The 16,780-nt window shown below is 39.3% G+C and overlaps 3 protein-coding genes across 3 annotated transcripts; 2 read left to right on the top strand and 1 right to left on the bottom strand.

Annotated features, from left to right (window-relative positions):
- The first annotated feature begins 4,142 nt into the window (after positions 1-4,142).
- Positions 4,143-5,060, top strand: LOC110318827 (olfactory receptor 142). Its single transcript, XM_021194110.1, has one exon. The coding sequence runs from the start codon at positions 4,143-4,145 to the stop codon at positions 5,058-5,060; it is 918 nt and encodes a 305-aa protein (XP_021049769.1).
- A 2,895-nt stretch (positions 5,061-7,955) lies between these two features.
- Positions 7,956-8,902, bottom strand: LOC110318872 (heterogeneous nuclear ribonucleoprotein C-like). The gene has a single exon (XM_021194193.2). The coding sequence runs from the start codon at positions 8,900-8,902 to the stop codon at positions 8,084-8,086; it is 819 nt and encodes a 272-aa protein (XP_021049852.1). The 3' UTR covers positions 7,956-8,083.
- Positions 8,903-15,549: 6,647 nt separating this feature from the next.
- Positions 15,550-16,560, top strand: LOC110318680 (olfactory receptor 142-like). The gene has a single exon (XM_021193885.1). The coding sequence runs from the start codon at positions 15,576-15,578 to the stop codon at positions 16,500-16,502; it is 927 nt and encodes a 308-aa protein (XP_021049544.1). The 5' UTR covers positions 15,550-15,575; the 3' UTR covers positions 16,503-16,560.
- The last annotated feature ends 220 nt before the right edge of the window (positions 16,561-16,780 follow it).

Here is a 16,780-nt window from a genome sequence, read left to right as displayed (position 1 = left end):
GCAGAAGATGGCCTAATTAGCCATCATTGGGAAGAGAGGCCCCTTGGTCTTGTAAACTTTATATGACCCAGCACAGGGGAAGGCCAGGGCCAAGGAAGGAGTGGGTGGGTAAGGGAGCAGGGGCGGGGTGGGGTATAGTGAACTTTTGGGATAGCATTTGAAATGTAAATAAAGAAAATAATAATAGAAAAAGAATAAAAAGAAAAAATGTTCAACATCCTTAATCATCAGGGAAATGCAAATCAAAACAACCCTGAGATTCCATCTCACACCAGTCAGAATGGCTAAGATCAAAAATTCAGTTGACAGCAGATGCTGGCGAGGATGTGGAGAAAGAAGAACACTCCTCCATTGCTGGTGGGATTGCAAGCTTGTACAACTACTCTGGAAATCAGTCTGGTGGTTCCTCAGAAAATTGGACATAGTACTACCAGAAGATCCAGCAATACCTCTCCTGAGCATATACCCAGAAGATGTTCCAACTGGTAATAAGGACACATGCTCCATTATGTTCATAGCAGCCCTATTTATAATAGCCAGAAGCTGGAAAGAACCCAGAAGTCCCTCAACAGAGGAATGGATACAGAATCTGTGGTACATTTACACAATGGAGTACTACTCAGCTATTAAAAACAATGAATTTATGAAATTCTTAGGCAAATGGATGTATCTTGAGGATATCATCCTGAGTGAGGTAACCCAATGACAAAAGAAGTCACTTGATATGAACTCACTGATAAGTGGATATTAGCACAATAACTTCTTACACCTCTTTTGTTTTGTATCATATTTATACTACTAATGATGTATTTTTCTGGGTAAAGTGGACAGGTATGATGGTTAAACTGGTTGATATTAAATCCTGGCTCTGCTGTTGTGTAATTACTCAGATGCTATAATTAGTAAAAATTAATTCATTTATTTGTGTTTGTATTTCTTCATATTCAAAAGCTGATAACAATCAGAAGCAGTTTTAAAGTTTAATATCAAAATTGGGATGGATAAGCATATATGATTTCAAGCATGATATATAAGAATATCATAAGATATATAAGACAGCTCAGTGGGTAAAGATACTTGCTTCGAAATGTGGTGATGTGACTTCATTCCCTTACATATGTTCCACAAGGTGGAAGAAGAGAACTGACTTCTATAAGTTGTTCTGTGAGCACCACACACACACTGTGGCACACATACACCAATAAATCAAGAAATGTTATTTAAAACATTAAAAATGTCTGGAGCTCTGGTGGGGCACTAAAAGTATGGAGAGATGACTCAGTTGTTAAGAGCACTTACTACTCTTGGAGAGGACTTGGGTTCTACTCTTATCAGTGACATGGGTGCTTACAACTTCTTGTAACTCCATTTTCTGGGGATGCGGTGCTCTGTTCTGATCTTTAGAGGGCCCTGAATTCTCATGGTGCACCTTCATATACTTAGAAATACACATATACACACAAAATTTGAAAAAGAGAGCTAGCCTTTCATGTTCAGTAAAGTACAAATAAAGATTTAAGAAAATTAGCAAACATAGTTTTGAGTAATATAATAGTACACTACAATGGACATGCATACATACACACAATGCACAAAATAACACGCTAATTGTTATGAATGTTAATGTGCCACAAAGACAGAGAGGCATGAGAACTTTATTCTGTAGCAGTGAAATTCTGATTACACTGCAGAGTGAGAGATTAGAGAGGGACCACCTTGTGTTAGGCAATTGCTACACTGGGTCTACTTGGGAACTGACTCTAAGGGAGCAAATTGAGTTAGAGCAATCTGAGAAAGACCTTGAATTCCTGGGAGCATGAGAATTTGTTCTGTGGGGCACAGGGAAGTTTTTGTATATTTTGAAATTATTTATTCGGTGATCAGAGAATAGAAGATGTAGTTGTGGTAGCATCATTTAGAAAAATCTCACTGTCTAAACAGGACTTGAGTTGGACTTGCAAGATGGGTAGGTTTGGAGAGGGCAGGTGAAGATAGTTTGGGTAAGTGAGGCTTCATGGTGGGAATCAGCAGTGTGCCTGAGTGTGGTTGGGGAGAGGTCTCTGAGTTGACCAATGCTAAGTGGATGCCCGGGCAGATAAGGGTGTGAATTGTTGAGACATCTCAGATTATGGAAAGAATTAATATTAACTTAGAAGGTTTTAGAATTGCCCTATTGTCCTGGTTGCTGTCTTTATGATTGCTGAATTAATAAATAATAAAACTTCAGAGAGAGAAGAAAAGATTCTTCTTGCAGACAAAGATGATAAGGAGAATGGATGTTTATGTCTGTTACAAATGACCATGGTAAAATTTAGTCCCTGAATTAGCGAAACAAACATACCTATTCACTCACCATTTTCAGTACATTTACAGTTGTTTTAAGAATATTTTTCTTTGCACATGACTTTAGAATTAATGCTTCAAACATGATACATCAGTCTGGAATGAATTGTGTAGGGTCCAGTGTTTCTAGGCATCAACTCACATAGAAGGAATATATAATATCCTTTCTCTTCAAGCAGAACAGTTTTTGGTTCTATAATCTATTTTTATTGATTTTGAATGCCTATTAATTAATTTTTCATTAAAAAATTCATACACTATATTTCAATATTATTTTTTTCCAGTCCCATCCTACTCCCAGATCCCCATCCCCACCTTACTTCATGTTATTTTTCTTCTAAAAAACAAACAAACAAAACAAGCAATAATAACACACTCCTAATACTAGCATAGAAACCTCTAACATTCAAAAAACCCATGAAACTCCTGAGTCTATTTTGTGTGAGCCTGTTACTTCTTGCTATGAAGCCTGCTCTGGAATGTAGTTGATATACTCAGTATTATTCAATGGGAGAAAACTGAATTTTCTCTTTCTTAGAAGTTTTCAATGAAACATTGCTTTTTGGTTAGGGGTGGGACTTTCCCCCACTTCCCCATCTCCACAGTGGGATTTTATCTGGCTTGGCCCTGTGCAGGTCTTGTGCATGCTGACACTTTCTGTGAGTTCATATGGATATCAACCTTACTGTGTCTGGAAACATAACCTTTTCCCTTTCATCAGCGCTGTGTTTTCTGTATCTATTCTTTCTATTGCTCCTACTTTCTGAATCATACTGAGCTATTGAGAAATTTCTCTGTCCCTTTGTAATGACTGGCTCTCAGTAGACTCAGTGGTAGAAGGTGGGAAATGATTGTAGAAGAGTGTGGAGAATTCAGTTATTCTAATACTTTCAGAGATGTGAACATTTGTTAGAAGATGTAGAGGATTCTGTCTTGAGTAAATTGAGGACTGTCACAGCTGAGGACAGGACACAGCATGGAAGACATTGGAAAAGGTCAGAGGGAACAGGAAAATAGTTCTCTATAGAGTGTAGTTTTACTTCCTGGTGAGTTTATGATTTCTGGAGTTTGATCTCTAGTTGGTGACTGAACCAAGTTGGCCTATTCTGCTTATGCATCAGTAGGCGTGAAGATTGAGCGGCATTGCTGCAGAGGGGCTTTTCCCCTTGTTTGCTCTGAGTCACCATATGATATCTCTGCCATGCCACGGCACAGAGGGAAGGCAAGCCCGTTGATTCTGAGCTTGCTTTGGTCTTCTCAGCTTGCAGAACTATGAGCTAATGAATGTCTATTCTTTATGAATGACCAAGTCATATGAATATGAAGCATTGGAATTGGAGCAGAATGGCATCAATAGGAATATGCAAGAGGAAGACCTATTGAATGCAATGAAGATAATACAAATACATGATCTATGTATCCATCTCCCCATCTATCTACCTTGAATGTATCTTGAACTCTTAAATTCATAATGCCTTGTGATAACTAGAGAGATACCTGAGCTGAAAGTTAGAAAGACTCATTCTGAGTTACATTTTTTGTGTGACTATGGATAAATAAACACTTCTCTGGACTACTATTTTCTGTTAATAGCTAAATGAAATTAAAATATAATAAATTAAACCACTAGAGTTGTAACATTTAATGCTGAATAAGAATGTCCTGGCTGAGCAGTAAGTATTTAGCAAACCAGCCTGAGCTTTTGAGAATGCTGTTAGTGAAATTAACTTGTGCTGCAATGCTTTGACTTTTTTTCAGCCTTCCTATTATCTGATGTCCAACACACGTGAGCTGACTTCATGGCCAACGAAAATAATGTAACTGAGTTAATTTTCACTGGCCTTTTCCAGGATCCAGAGGTGCAGAAGGTGTGCTTTGTGCTTTTCCTTCCTGTGTACCTGGCCACATTGCTGGGCAACGGTCTTATTGTTGTGGCAGTCAGCATCAGTAAGACTTTACATTCTCCCATGTACTTCTTCCTCAGCTCCTTGTCCCTGGTGGAGATCTGCTACTCCTCTACAGTTGCCCCTAAGTTCATCACTGACTTACTTGCTAAGGTTAAAACCATCTCTCTGAAGGGCTGTCTGACTCAGATATTTTTCTCCCATTTCTTTGGGGTTGTTGAAGTAATTTTGCTAGTGGTGATGGCCTATGACCGCTACGTGGCTATCTGCAAACCTCTTCATTACATGAACATCATGAGTCGTCAGGTGTGTTACATGCTGGTGGCTGGCTCCTGGCTGGGGGGCTTCTTTCACTCCATAATCCAGATCATCATCACTATTCCATTGCCCTTCTGTGGTCCCAATGTGATTGACCACTACTTCTGTGACCTGCAGCCATTATTTAAGCTTGCCTGCACTGACACCTTTATGGAGGGTATTATTGTGATGGCCAACAGTGGTTTAATCTCTATAATCTCTCTCTTCATCTTGGTGTCCTCCTATGCTATCATCCTAATCAGCTTGAGGAAGCATTCTGCAGAAGGGAGACGCAAGGCCCTCTCCACCTGTGCCTCACACATCACAGTGGTCATCCTGTTCTTTGGGCCTGGTGCATTTATTTATATGAGACCCTCCTCCAGCTTCACTGAAGACAAGCTTGTATCCGTGTTCTACACTGTTATTACCCCTATGCTTAACCCCATTGTCTATACACTAAGGAATACAGAAATGAAAAATGCTATACGAATGTTCTTGAACCAAAAGGACAACTAAGAGTCTACAACAAAATTAAAAATATGCCTTGGTTTTTGTTCTTATTGAAATGAGATCTGTTTTTAGTAGGATTTTTCTTTTTCTCAATTTGTGCTTAGAGAGGGAGTCAAGCAATGGAATTATCATGGGATATTTGCCCATGAGAATATTAATCTGTTTTTCTCTTCTAATGTAGACAAGTACTTCTTTCTTTTCTTAATGACTATGCTGATTATTGTCTTCTACCTTTGTCATCTCATCTTGATCATCAAAAATTCTGCTTATCCCACATGGAATAACTTTCCTTTCCTTTATCACATGGCAAAATCTTATATCTATTTTCAAACCTAGGTTAATTAAAATCATCTTTCGTAGAAAGTCTCCTGCAAACACCCTTGCACGTCTACCCTAAGGTAGACTCAGGTCTCCTTTTCATAGCCATTTTAGACTTACACGATAGAACCATGGTCACTTTCATTGTGATTATCCATATATGTTTCTTAGACTTTAAACTGTCATGTGCCCAATTGTGTATTGTTTCTTCTCCTTTGTAGTTCCTACTACTCTGCCCACAAGTTGACTCCCCATAAGCTCTTGTTGAGTGTGAAACCTTGCAATATCAATTCACTTCAAATACTTTGACCATTTATGTGCTGGCACCCCATCATTTCCTCTGTCTCTGAATCTCATTAGGCTAATCCAATTGTCTGTCAGGCACAATCTGAGATACTTATTCCTTAACCTTTGTCAACAACATTTTTATGATTAAATTAAAATTATATCAATACCATGAGTAAACTCATAGGATTACTCTGAGCAGTAAATCAGATAATATACATGCTAAGTTCTTAGGAAGGAACATGATACTCAATAAAAATTAACTATATCATCATTGTGCTGGTCATCAGTTTTATTTTGAATGACAACTTCATGTCCACAACTGGTCTTTCTGAGATGTGGATCTACTCAGAATAGGTCTTAATTCCACTGCAGACCAAAACTGTTTGAAATTTCATTCATATTTGGTGGGGGGATGATGGTAAACATAATTTATTATCCAATTAATTTCAAGTGTGTAGATAGGAACCTGGGATCTTAGGAATTAGTTGATTATTTGTCAAGTGAGTATTGACTATAACATATCCCCTATATTATATTTTATGTTGAATACTTTTATGCTTTGTTAAGGTATATTTCAAAATATTAGATCCTGAACTAAATAGAGTGGAGAGACCTTCCATTTCTTTTGATGTCTTATGTTGAGTAGGCTAGGTATTTAGGATGCTGGCTGTCAGAGCATCCTTCACTTCTGTGAGGGTTTTGTTTTTGCAGTGGAAACTATGGATAGAACTTCATCAGTGACCCTTGAGATGTCAGAAACCTCACAGGATGACAGTGTCTACTCTATTTGAATGGTCAAAAAATCCTCATGGTGTTCCTCATTGTCTGGGAGACAAGAGCTTGTATATCCATTAAGATCAGGTATTCACTTTGTTTTGACATCACTAGAAACAAAACACCAAATTTAAAAGAAAACAGAATTTATTTATTTATTTATTTATTTATTTATTTATTTATTTTTAACAGCATATTTAAACAGGTTTTATTTATTAGCATCTTGAACCTCTGATATCTAGCCAATTCCTCAAAAACCCAAGACAATATCAAGATAGGGGGAGGGGGCATAGAGGGTCACAATAAAAGTCATTTTTATATTTGCACACTGGAGCCAAGGGTAGCCCCTAGATCAGTCTCTACTCAGTTTTATTATCAGTTATCATCAAGGAACTTCTGCCTACAATGCCTAGTATGAAAGCATAAACTTGCACTGTATGCTATATATACAGAACAGGATCTTTTTGAGACATAGGAAGTCTGTGTGCATAAAAGATTTTTATAGCCTGCTATACAAAAATAAATAAACAAGCCCCCAAACCTGTTTACACCTTTAGCCTTATGTTAGGTCTTATGCAGCAAAATGTTCCAAGCTAACTCAGACAAATCAAGAAAGGGGTAAAAGTCAGAATATGTCACATGAATAGTTTTAACTCTTGTTACAGTCTCAGCTCTCAGGAAGGCAAATGCTGTATAAAATGGGAAAGACAAACGCTTTCCGATTTTGAAACTTTTGAGGTACAGGTTGAGAATCCAATAAATGAACCTGGGTTTTAATCAGTAACTGAAACATTCAAGCACTTCGTGTCAAAAATATTTAAAGTTAACATTGGTCTCAAAATGACTTTTATTCATATATATTGGTATGCATGATAGTAACTCAATGAAATTGTATTTAATACAACCTAACAATTTGTGGAGGCTGCTATTAAAAAAATTGTAATTAAAAAATTTTCTTTCCTTTGAATTCCTGGTTTAGTAAGGAACTGTTTATTTTTGAGAAAAAGATCCCAAACATCAGGCTCTTCACAAAAATAACCCATGGTATAACTTTAGAAAACAAATATTAAGACTATTACACTATTTTGCTGTAAGATGCATTTGACATGCCTACTCCCATTCACAAAAATACATGCTTCCATTCATGTTGTAACAGTCCCACTCATGTGAGGGAAAACACACACTTCTAATGCAAAGCTGCTCTCGGGGTTACAAGTAAATGAGATGCCTCTGCAGTTAGGGAAGCAACTACTGAAATCATGAATGGGAAGATCTGTACTCCCTGCATAACAAGAGATTATTTTGGAGACAGTTGATAAAAACCATACAACTTTTTATTGTTAAGTCAAAGAGGCATCAAAATTAAAGCAAAATTTACAGGGTAAGACTTAACAAAACTACCAAGGAGCATCAAAGGAAGCGGAAATGTAACTAGGCACAGGGCAATCATGAATTAATGACCACAGGAAGGGTAAGGAGGGACAACAGTGAGAATGTGCAGAAGATTCTACAAGAGCCTAGGTAGATGAATAATGGGATAAGATTTCTAAGCTCCACTATGTGCTTAAGAGTCATCCTCCCCATTGGCGCTGTCTCTGTCATCTTTTCCTTCCTCAGGCTATTTTTCATCATCTTTCAACTCCAGCTGGTCATCCCTCCCGATCTTCATTATCGTCATCATCCAGCAGGTCACCCTCCTCAGCAGAGTCATCTGCACCTGCCTCAGACTCCATCTTCACATTAGTCTCATCCTTCTTCACAGAGGCGCTGCTCTGCTCTTCTTCAGACTTCTCATTCTTCATCTCTACTGGGGATGAGAAGGACAAGTCGGCTTGCTTGCTTTGTTCTTTTTCAATTTTTTCCAGGCTTTCCAGAAGAGAATCCACCTTTTGTTTTATCTGAGTCAGCTCCTTTTTAATGGCCTGAAGGTCATCACCTTTCAACTTTCCANACTTGGAAGAAGATCCCCGTTGTCCACTCTTCGAATTGAATCCACTTTTGCCCCTTCNTGAGGTGTTCCCTGAAACACGCTGGCGTTTGGAAGGCACCACAGCTCNAGCAATAGGAGGAGGAGGAGGAACACGTGCTGGGTAACTGTACATCCTGTCATAATAATCCCGTTGAAAGTCATAGTCCAAGTCAAATGAGGAACCGTACATCTCTGCTGCAGATCGGTTCACACCCGCTTTTCCTTGGTTCACTTTTAGCTCTGCAGCCAGGTTAATATCTAAAACCTGGCCAGCGATCATTCTGCCATCCTCTCCAGCTACAGCAGCTTGGGCATTTCTTTCATTAACATACTGGACAAAGGCAAAGCCTTTATGGACAGAGCAACCCACAATTTTGCCATACTTTGAAAAGATGGTCTTCACATTAGACTTCTTGACCACCAGAGTGTTGAGATTCCCAATGAATACATGGGAATTCATGGATCGAGGATCTGTCTTGTTGGTACCGTTGCTAGCCATCTCCTTTGATGATGAGGTTTCTCACAAAGCTGAAAATGTAGCTGAAGATTAAAAAAAATCTCACAAGAGGCAGGAGAGAGAGAAGAGATGGCCTCTCCTACTGCGAGTCTACGCCAGATGCCGGAGCTACGACAGCAAGGAACCACACGACTGTTCGCTCTCCGTCTCCTCCCAGAATTTATTTTTAAATTTGCCTATTTTTTTTTTGTTGTTGTTGTTGTTTTTGGTTTTTCGAGACATGGTTTCTCTGTGTAGCCTTGGCTGTCCTGGAACTCACTCTGTAGACCAGGATGGCCTCAAACTCAGAAATCCGCTTGCTCTGCCTCCCGAGTGCTGGGATTAATGGCGTGCACTATCATGACCACGAAGCAAGTTGGGAGGAAAGGATTTATTCGGCTTACACTTCTATACTTCTGTTCATCACCAAGGAAGTCGGGACTGGAACTCAAGCAGGGCAGGAAACAGGAGCTGATGCAGAGGTCATGGAGGGGATGTTCCTTACTGGCTTGCTTCCACTGACTTGCTCAGCCTGCTCTCTTACAGAATCCAAGACTACCAGCCCAGAGATGGCACCACCCACCAGGGGACCTCCCCGCTTGATCGCTAATTNAGAAAATGCCTTACAGCTGGATCTCATGGAGGCATTTCCCCAACTGAAGCTCCTTTCTCTGTGATAACTCCAGCTGTGTCAAGTTGACACAAAACTAGCCAGTACAGATGGATATATAGAGGGATAGATAGACGGATGGGTAGATAGACAGGTTGTCAGAGAGGAACTGCATGGATTTAGAGGTTAGGAGGATCTTAGAAGAGATAAATGAAAAGAGCCATGATCAGAGCATGTTGTATACACAAATTTAATTTCAATTAAAACCTAATCCAAAAGAGAGGCCCCTTGGTCTTGCAAACTTTATATGCCCCAGAACAGGGGAAGGCCAGGGCCAAGAAGTTGGAGTGAGTGGCTAGGGGAGCGGGGTGGGGTGGGGATAGGGGACTTTTGGGATAGCATTTGAAATGTAAATGAAGAAAATATCTAATAAAAAAGAAACACGCACATAAATAAAAACCCAAGTAAACCTTTCAAAGTAAATAAAAAAAATCTAACCCAAATATATATGTATATATATATATGTATATATACACACACATGTGTGCATATATCTTTAATTAACAGAAATCTGAGCAATCTACTAACATTTGAGAGCTTTGAGTTGTTGATTTTGTCAAAGTATTAAAACCCAGACCCAGAGAGACAAACACGTTATGTGCTCACTTATAAGCCGATATTTGTTGTTAGGTAAATGATAATCACTCTCTGATCCACAGACCCAGAGAGGAGAAGTAACAAGGATCGCCCTGAGGAATATGAGTGGATCTCCCTGGGAGGGGGAAATAGAGTAGACTTTGCAGGTGGACTGGGTGCTGGTGGCACTGGGAGCAGGAGGGATCAGGTGGTCGGGGAGGGATGGAGAGGTAGAGTATGGAAAGAGAAGACTGGAGTTGAAGGGTATTCGAAGGGCAGTGTGGAAGTGTTGTTCAGCAGAAATTCCTTAGAATCTACTAAGGCAACACTAGCAACTTTCGATCCAGTCAAGAAACCTTCGACCTTCAATTTGTCCTACCTGTAAGATGTATAGGGGACAACAGAGGAAGAGAACTTGTAGGAATGGCCAACCAATGACTGGTCTAATTTGAGGTCCATGCCACGAGAGGGAGCCCATGACCAAAACTCCCTGGGTGACCAGGAACTGGAGGTATTGACTACTGCCCACTGCAGAAGGATTTTTATGACCAGGGTTGAAAGCACCCTAGGTCTGTCAGAATAAACATAAACATAAGCACAAACATCATAAACATAAACAAACATTTAGAAAGTAGTTTGACGACATGGCTATTAGTAATAACAATAACAACAGCAGCAACAACAACAAAACAACAACAGTTATAATAATTTGTACCCTAGGATCTATGACCTACCCAGCCATGGTCTTTTGACCAGTCATGAGTGAACAGGCCTCAAATCCATTCAGAGACCAGATTGTTACTCTATAGCCGTTATGTTGCTACTGTTCCAGTGAATATGTAGTGTAGGGGGATTTCCCCTAACTATTTGATTGACTAATAAAGACAAGAAGCCAATCACTGGGCGAAGATAAGGAGGCAGGCTTTCTGGGTCTGAGAGAGGAAGAGGGGACGAAGGAGAAAAGGAATGCCCTTTGTCAGGGAGGTGGAGAGCAAGATAATGTGCAGGACGTAGGCCAGGGAATTGTCAGACCCAGTGGTGGCTTCTACCACCAGAAGAATTTCCAACATAGAATAATAGATGATGAGTTTAGAACAATAGGTTCCGAGTCCCGCGGTTGTGTCATTTATGTTAATTTAAAATTAAGATTATCTGCTGTTTTCCATTCATCCATTTGCGACAATTCAGGTAGGCGAGTGAGAGGGCACAGCTGCGTGGCAGCCATGGCATGGGTAGAGCCAAGCCGCGGGGTTGGCAGTTGTTTGGCTGCTGATAGCTCAGAGACCGAGCGGCTTGGCACCAAGCTAGCGGTGGAGGCTGGGCATGACCGCCGCTCAGGGCTAGCAACAGATACTGCAGATGCCGGCACCTCGCTGGACAAGCATGGGTTTGTTTAGAATTCCACGCCACAATGGAGTTTCTGGTGAGAAAGTACTGTAGCACGTATGTCCAGCACCAGGAAAGATAACTGATGCTGTTTCTCTTCAGCAGCCTGCATATGCAATGTCTCTTTGGCACCATGAAAGCTGAGCAGCAGGAAGGAAGTTTCCCAGTTGGCTCCAGATTGCTTTTTCTATATCTGGGTGTCAAAATATGTGACATTGTCAGCAATTAGGGTCTTATCATGTGGTTATGTCCATTAGTATTTCTTGTCATCTTTATTTATTTTTTTCTCTTTCTACCCATCGAAGGACTGAATTGCATGTCTGGAATAATTTTTCCATTTTCTCTCTACCTCTGTTATACTCTAAAAGGGAAATTAAGGATGGTGCATCCTTAATTTGTTCAAGTGGTGTTTTCTTTTTTTTCAGTGTAATATCCAGTACCTAAACAGTGCTCAGAACATCACAGAATTCAATATTATATTTGTTAAATGATGGGAGAATGAATGGATCAACAAAAGGCATCACTTTCAGAAGAAATTCCTGCTATATTCCATGATTGGACCACCGTTGTTGACAGAGGGACAGAGCCACAAAGAGTCTATGTGTTTTTTATACACAAACTGCACAAAATGCATGAAGGTAGCTTTTGAAGATTACAGCAATGACAGATAAAGTGAACACTTACTAAAATGAGAAATGTAGGTAATGAGGAATAGGAAGGGGATGTGGGGTGGCATAGCTGAAGGTGGGTAGTGAATCTGATGCTTATCAGTCCAGCACCTGCCCAATAGCCAGCTGTCTTTTCTTTCCTTACTCACTTGGGATTAATTTTTAGTTGGCAAGTTTAGTCAAACACTCCCGGATTTCAACACTTCATTTTCTTTCTCTCTACTGTATGCAAAGCAATGAAAGTGACAGCAAAATAATTGGAATAGATTTTAATATTTTCTTCAAGCCATACTTCATTTGGCAAGTTTTACTAGAGGGAAAAGAAATTCCATGGGGAAGTTGGTCCCTTGGTAACACGAGGGTTGATTTACTATGAACATCTCATGTATGCGAGCATTCAGTTCCAGTGCTTCGATTTTGTGTGGTGGGTAGTTCTTTATCAAACAGGATCTCAGAAATCCTTGAGTTTACTATTCTTAAGGACTTTCTTTCTTAAAAATTACAACTCCAAATACAGATTTGAACACAGTCCTGAATTTTCTTTCCCATTTCATCATTTATATTAAACTTTACTGCATTTTGTTTTCAAAAGCTACCAAGATACTTTTTGGTATGTTCTGGGAGATAAAGCTAACTCCTTAACTATAGTAAGAATAATCACCCCCTATCACCAATGATAGCCTAGTATTTTTTTTTTTGAAAGAACAATGATTCCTTAGATAGTACCTGGAAAATTATTAGAGTGTGGTTTTGGGAAGTTAATTGTCCTCTTTTAGCCTGTGTCACCTTATATATGAATAGAAGAAGTTAGAATAATCTTTTTTTACATTCTTTTCAGCACTTCCCCTGCTTCCCCTGCCCAGAGTGGCTTAGTTGGGTATGCTCTGAGGGTCTTTGGTGAGAATTCAGCTAGTTGGTAGTATTATTTTATAGATCTTGCTTACTCCAGGATCAGCATTTTCAGGCAACAATCCAGCTATTCTCCAAGCTCTATTTTCCTAAGTCTGAATAAACCCTAGTAGTGATGTGTTCCAGCAAGGTGCCTAACATGATGCTAACTTGGAGACACATTGAGTGTATCTGAAATTCATACTGTCCAATTTTTCTTTTTGTTCCAAGGAAGCATAAGAGTATAAAGCAGCTGCTCAGACATAAAGGTAGGTGTCGTGACTAAATGCACGATACAGAATTTATCAGCTGATATAAGGTGTTGGGCTAGTCAAATGTTTTCTTAGAGCCAAGAGAAGTTATTTTTGAGATAAGGTGGTTAGGGAAGAGAAAAGAACTAAGATCATGACTTTTCTTATGGTATAAAATTCATAGCATAAAATTTAATGATGCCAAAATTCTTTTACAATTATGCATTCTTTAAAGTACTATTTGGGGATAACCCGATGGAACCTGTGATTGATACAGGCTCTATTACTTTACTCAGTGTCAGTCACATTAATACATCAAATGTCTCATAGTTTTCACTAGCCATATTCTGTATATATTCTAGTATAAAGCAAAGCAGGAGTTATTTCTCTATCATTTAAATAGCAAAGAGTTAGGATGGGTAAGTGGGGGCAGGAAGAGAGAGAGAAGGAGTCAGGGAAACACACACACACACACACACACACACACACACACACACACACACACACACACACACACACAGTTATTTTCAGAGACAAGGGTAATTTCTAAAGGAATTTGGGATGAAGCCCAAAAACACTGTGGATCTACTCAATTATCCTATCTATAAGTGATGTCTCATTATTTGTTCTAGTATACTTAAAATTTCTAAAAAGGTCATACTTAATTTTAACTCTTCTCATGCCTTTTCTATGGATGTTGTTAATGAATGACTGGTTCATTTAGTCTATATTTGGCATTTTCTGGGTCACATAACAGGTGCTTGTTCAAGAAAGTAAGACAGTATGTCTTCTATTTGGGTAGATAAATAATACTACCATAGCTTTGATCTCTCTCTCTCTCTCTCTCTCTCTCTCTCTCTCTCTCTCTCTCTCTCTCTCTCCTCTCTCTCTCTATTATATTTTTCTCTTTAAAATAGTATAATTAATAATTCTATGTTTGTAGGAAATTTAATATCTTTGCCTCATGTAACACTGAAGTAATTCAGAACAGAGGCACTAGAGTGAGCAGAAAGCGTTGCCTTGTTAGTGATAAAGAAGGTAAGGAAGATGGTGGCTTATATTTGTCCCAAGTAGCTTTTGTACAGTTTATTCAAGAGTTAGGCAAACATAAATACACAGGCATGGCAGCATTGGCTGTACCTGACCAAACACACTGTCATGCTTATACTCTACATATACAGAAGCACATGAAGTATATTATCTGAAATATTCATTTAACAGTAGGAGAGGGTAAGGGCCTGTCTATGCCAAATCTCTACCAAGTTCGTCCTGTCTCCTTGGGAAGGGTGTGGCTGGGAGTGTTTTATTACTGTATCAGGGAAGAAAAATCTCTCGTGATCATCTCTATCAAGTCATATACCTGCAAATGATGCTTCTTAATATAAAAAAAGGTCTGATCTGTTGTGTTTCATGATTTACAATATTTACACACTGTGACCTTGACTGACTTTAAGATACCAAGATAGTTTTCCTGAATGTGAAGTTTGGGAAAATTGCATCAAAAGCAGTTTCCAAATGGCCCCATACACTGCTCCCAACACTTGTGTGTAGAGTTAGACTCTCCTTGCAGCATACTGATGGAAGTACCTGTACATACATTTGATGGCAGTTTGTTCTCTAGAGTGGTTGTACTGGTTTTCTTGTTTACAATGGAATATGAGACCAACCATAACTTTTACATTAGCACTTGGTGTTTCTCTTCTGCTAATTACCTTTCTAAGTAATAAGCCCTGATTGACTTTTAATTGAGTGTTTCTTTTTATATTTTATAGTGATAATGATAATCATAAATTACTGGTGAGACATATTTTCACCTCACCTATATTAATATATTGAAATAGAAAATGGATACTCCTCGAGACATAGAATAAAAAAAATAAAGAATAGATGTGAAGAAATAATGTCAAGGGAATTCTCCAAGAAGAGGTATCAAAATGCAGTAAAGAGTGTACAAATATATGTTCTAGACTTGAATGGCTGCCCAAATTCAAAATGTGTGGTTATGGGCAAGTAATCATTTCTATGGGTTTCTATTTTCCAATCATAAAACTAAGTAAAGCAAAATGGCATAAAATGTTAGTGAACTATGTTGAATTCTGAATTATTACATGTTGGCTAGTGGAATGATTAGTTAGTGGGTTGTTTTCTCTGACATCCTGTAAATGATGTAACTGGTGCTACAATGTTTTATTTTAGGACACTTACTGCTTGATGTTCACTAGTCCTCAACTGAACCCATGGCCAGGGAAAATAACGTGACTGAACTAATCATCGCTGGCCTTTTCCAGGATCCAGAGGTGCAGAAGGTGTGCTTTGTGCTGTTCCTTCCCGTGTACCTGGCCACAGTGTTGGGCAATGGTCTCATTGTTACAATGGTCAGTGTCAGTCAGAGTCTGCGTTCTCCCATGTACATCTTCCTCAGCTCCTTGTCCCTGGTGGAGATCTGCTACTCCTCTACTGTTGTCCCTAAGTTCATCACTGACTTACTTGCTAAGGTTAAAACCATCTCTCTGAAGGGCTGTCTGGCTCAGATATTCTTCTTCCATTTCTTGGGAGTGGCTGAAATATTTTTGCTAGTGGTGATGGCCTATGACCGCTATGTGGCCATTTGCAAACCTCTTCATTACATGAACATCATGAGTCGTCAAGTGTGTCACATGCTGGTGGCTGTTTCTTGGCTGGGGGGCTTTTTACATTCTATAATCCAGGTTCTTATCTCTATTCAGTTGCCCTTCTGTGGTCCCAATGTGATTGACCACTATTTCTGTGACCTGCAGCCATTATTCAAGCTGGCTTGCACTGACACATTTGTGGAGAGTGTCATTGTAATGGCCAATAGTGGCTTAATTGCACTGTGTTCCTTCCTTGTCTTGGTGTCTTCCTATGTCATCATCCTGGTCAACTTAAGGAAGCATTCTGCAGAGGGGAGACGCAAGGCCCTCTCCACCTGTGCCTCTCACATTACAGTGGTTCTCTTGTTCTTTGGACCCGCCATCTTCCTGTACATGCGACCTTCCTCTAGTTTCACTGAAGACAAGCTTGTGGCTGTGTTTTACACGGTTGTGACCCCCATGCTGAATCCCATCATCTACACACTCAGAAATGCAGAGGTGAAAAATGCTGTGAGGAAATTGTGGGGAAAAAAGAATATAGGTATGAAGTGAAGGAGAGCTAATGATTAAAAAAAAACCATAACCTATTGTTGAAGTGGACCTATTTTCTATGAGATATTAAAAAATGGTGACCAAAAAATAAGGACATCAGATTATTTCGATATGTCCTTAGTAGGTCAAAACTGCATGGTGTCCTAGCATTGCGTACAAGCACAGCACCGAGCCACCTCTCTGTAATCTTATGGAACGTGATTATCTTCCTGATACCTGCTTCTATTATGGCTGGAGTAATTTGAATATTCAAGCCAAGTAAAAATGTAAAGCCCATT

Source organism: Mus pahari, chromosome 3 (genome assembly GCF_900095145.1).
Source record: "Mus pahari chromosome 3, PAHARI_EIJ_v1.1, whole genome shotgun sequence".
Taxonomy (NCBI): Eukaryota; Metazoa; Chordata; class Mammalia; order Rodentia; family Muridae; genus Mus; species Mus pahari.
Note: the sequence above shows the minus strand (reverse complement) of the source record. Positions and strands in the feature narration are given on the sequence as shown.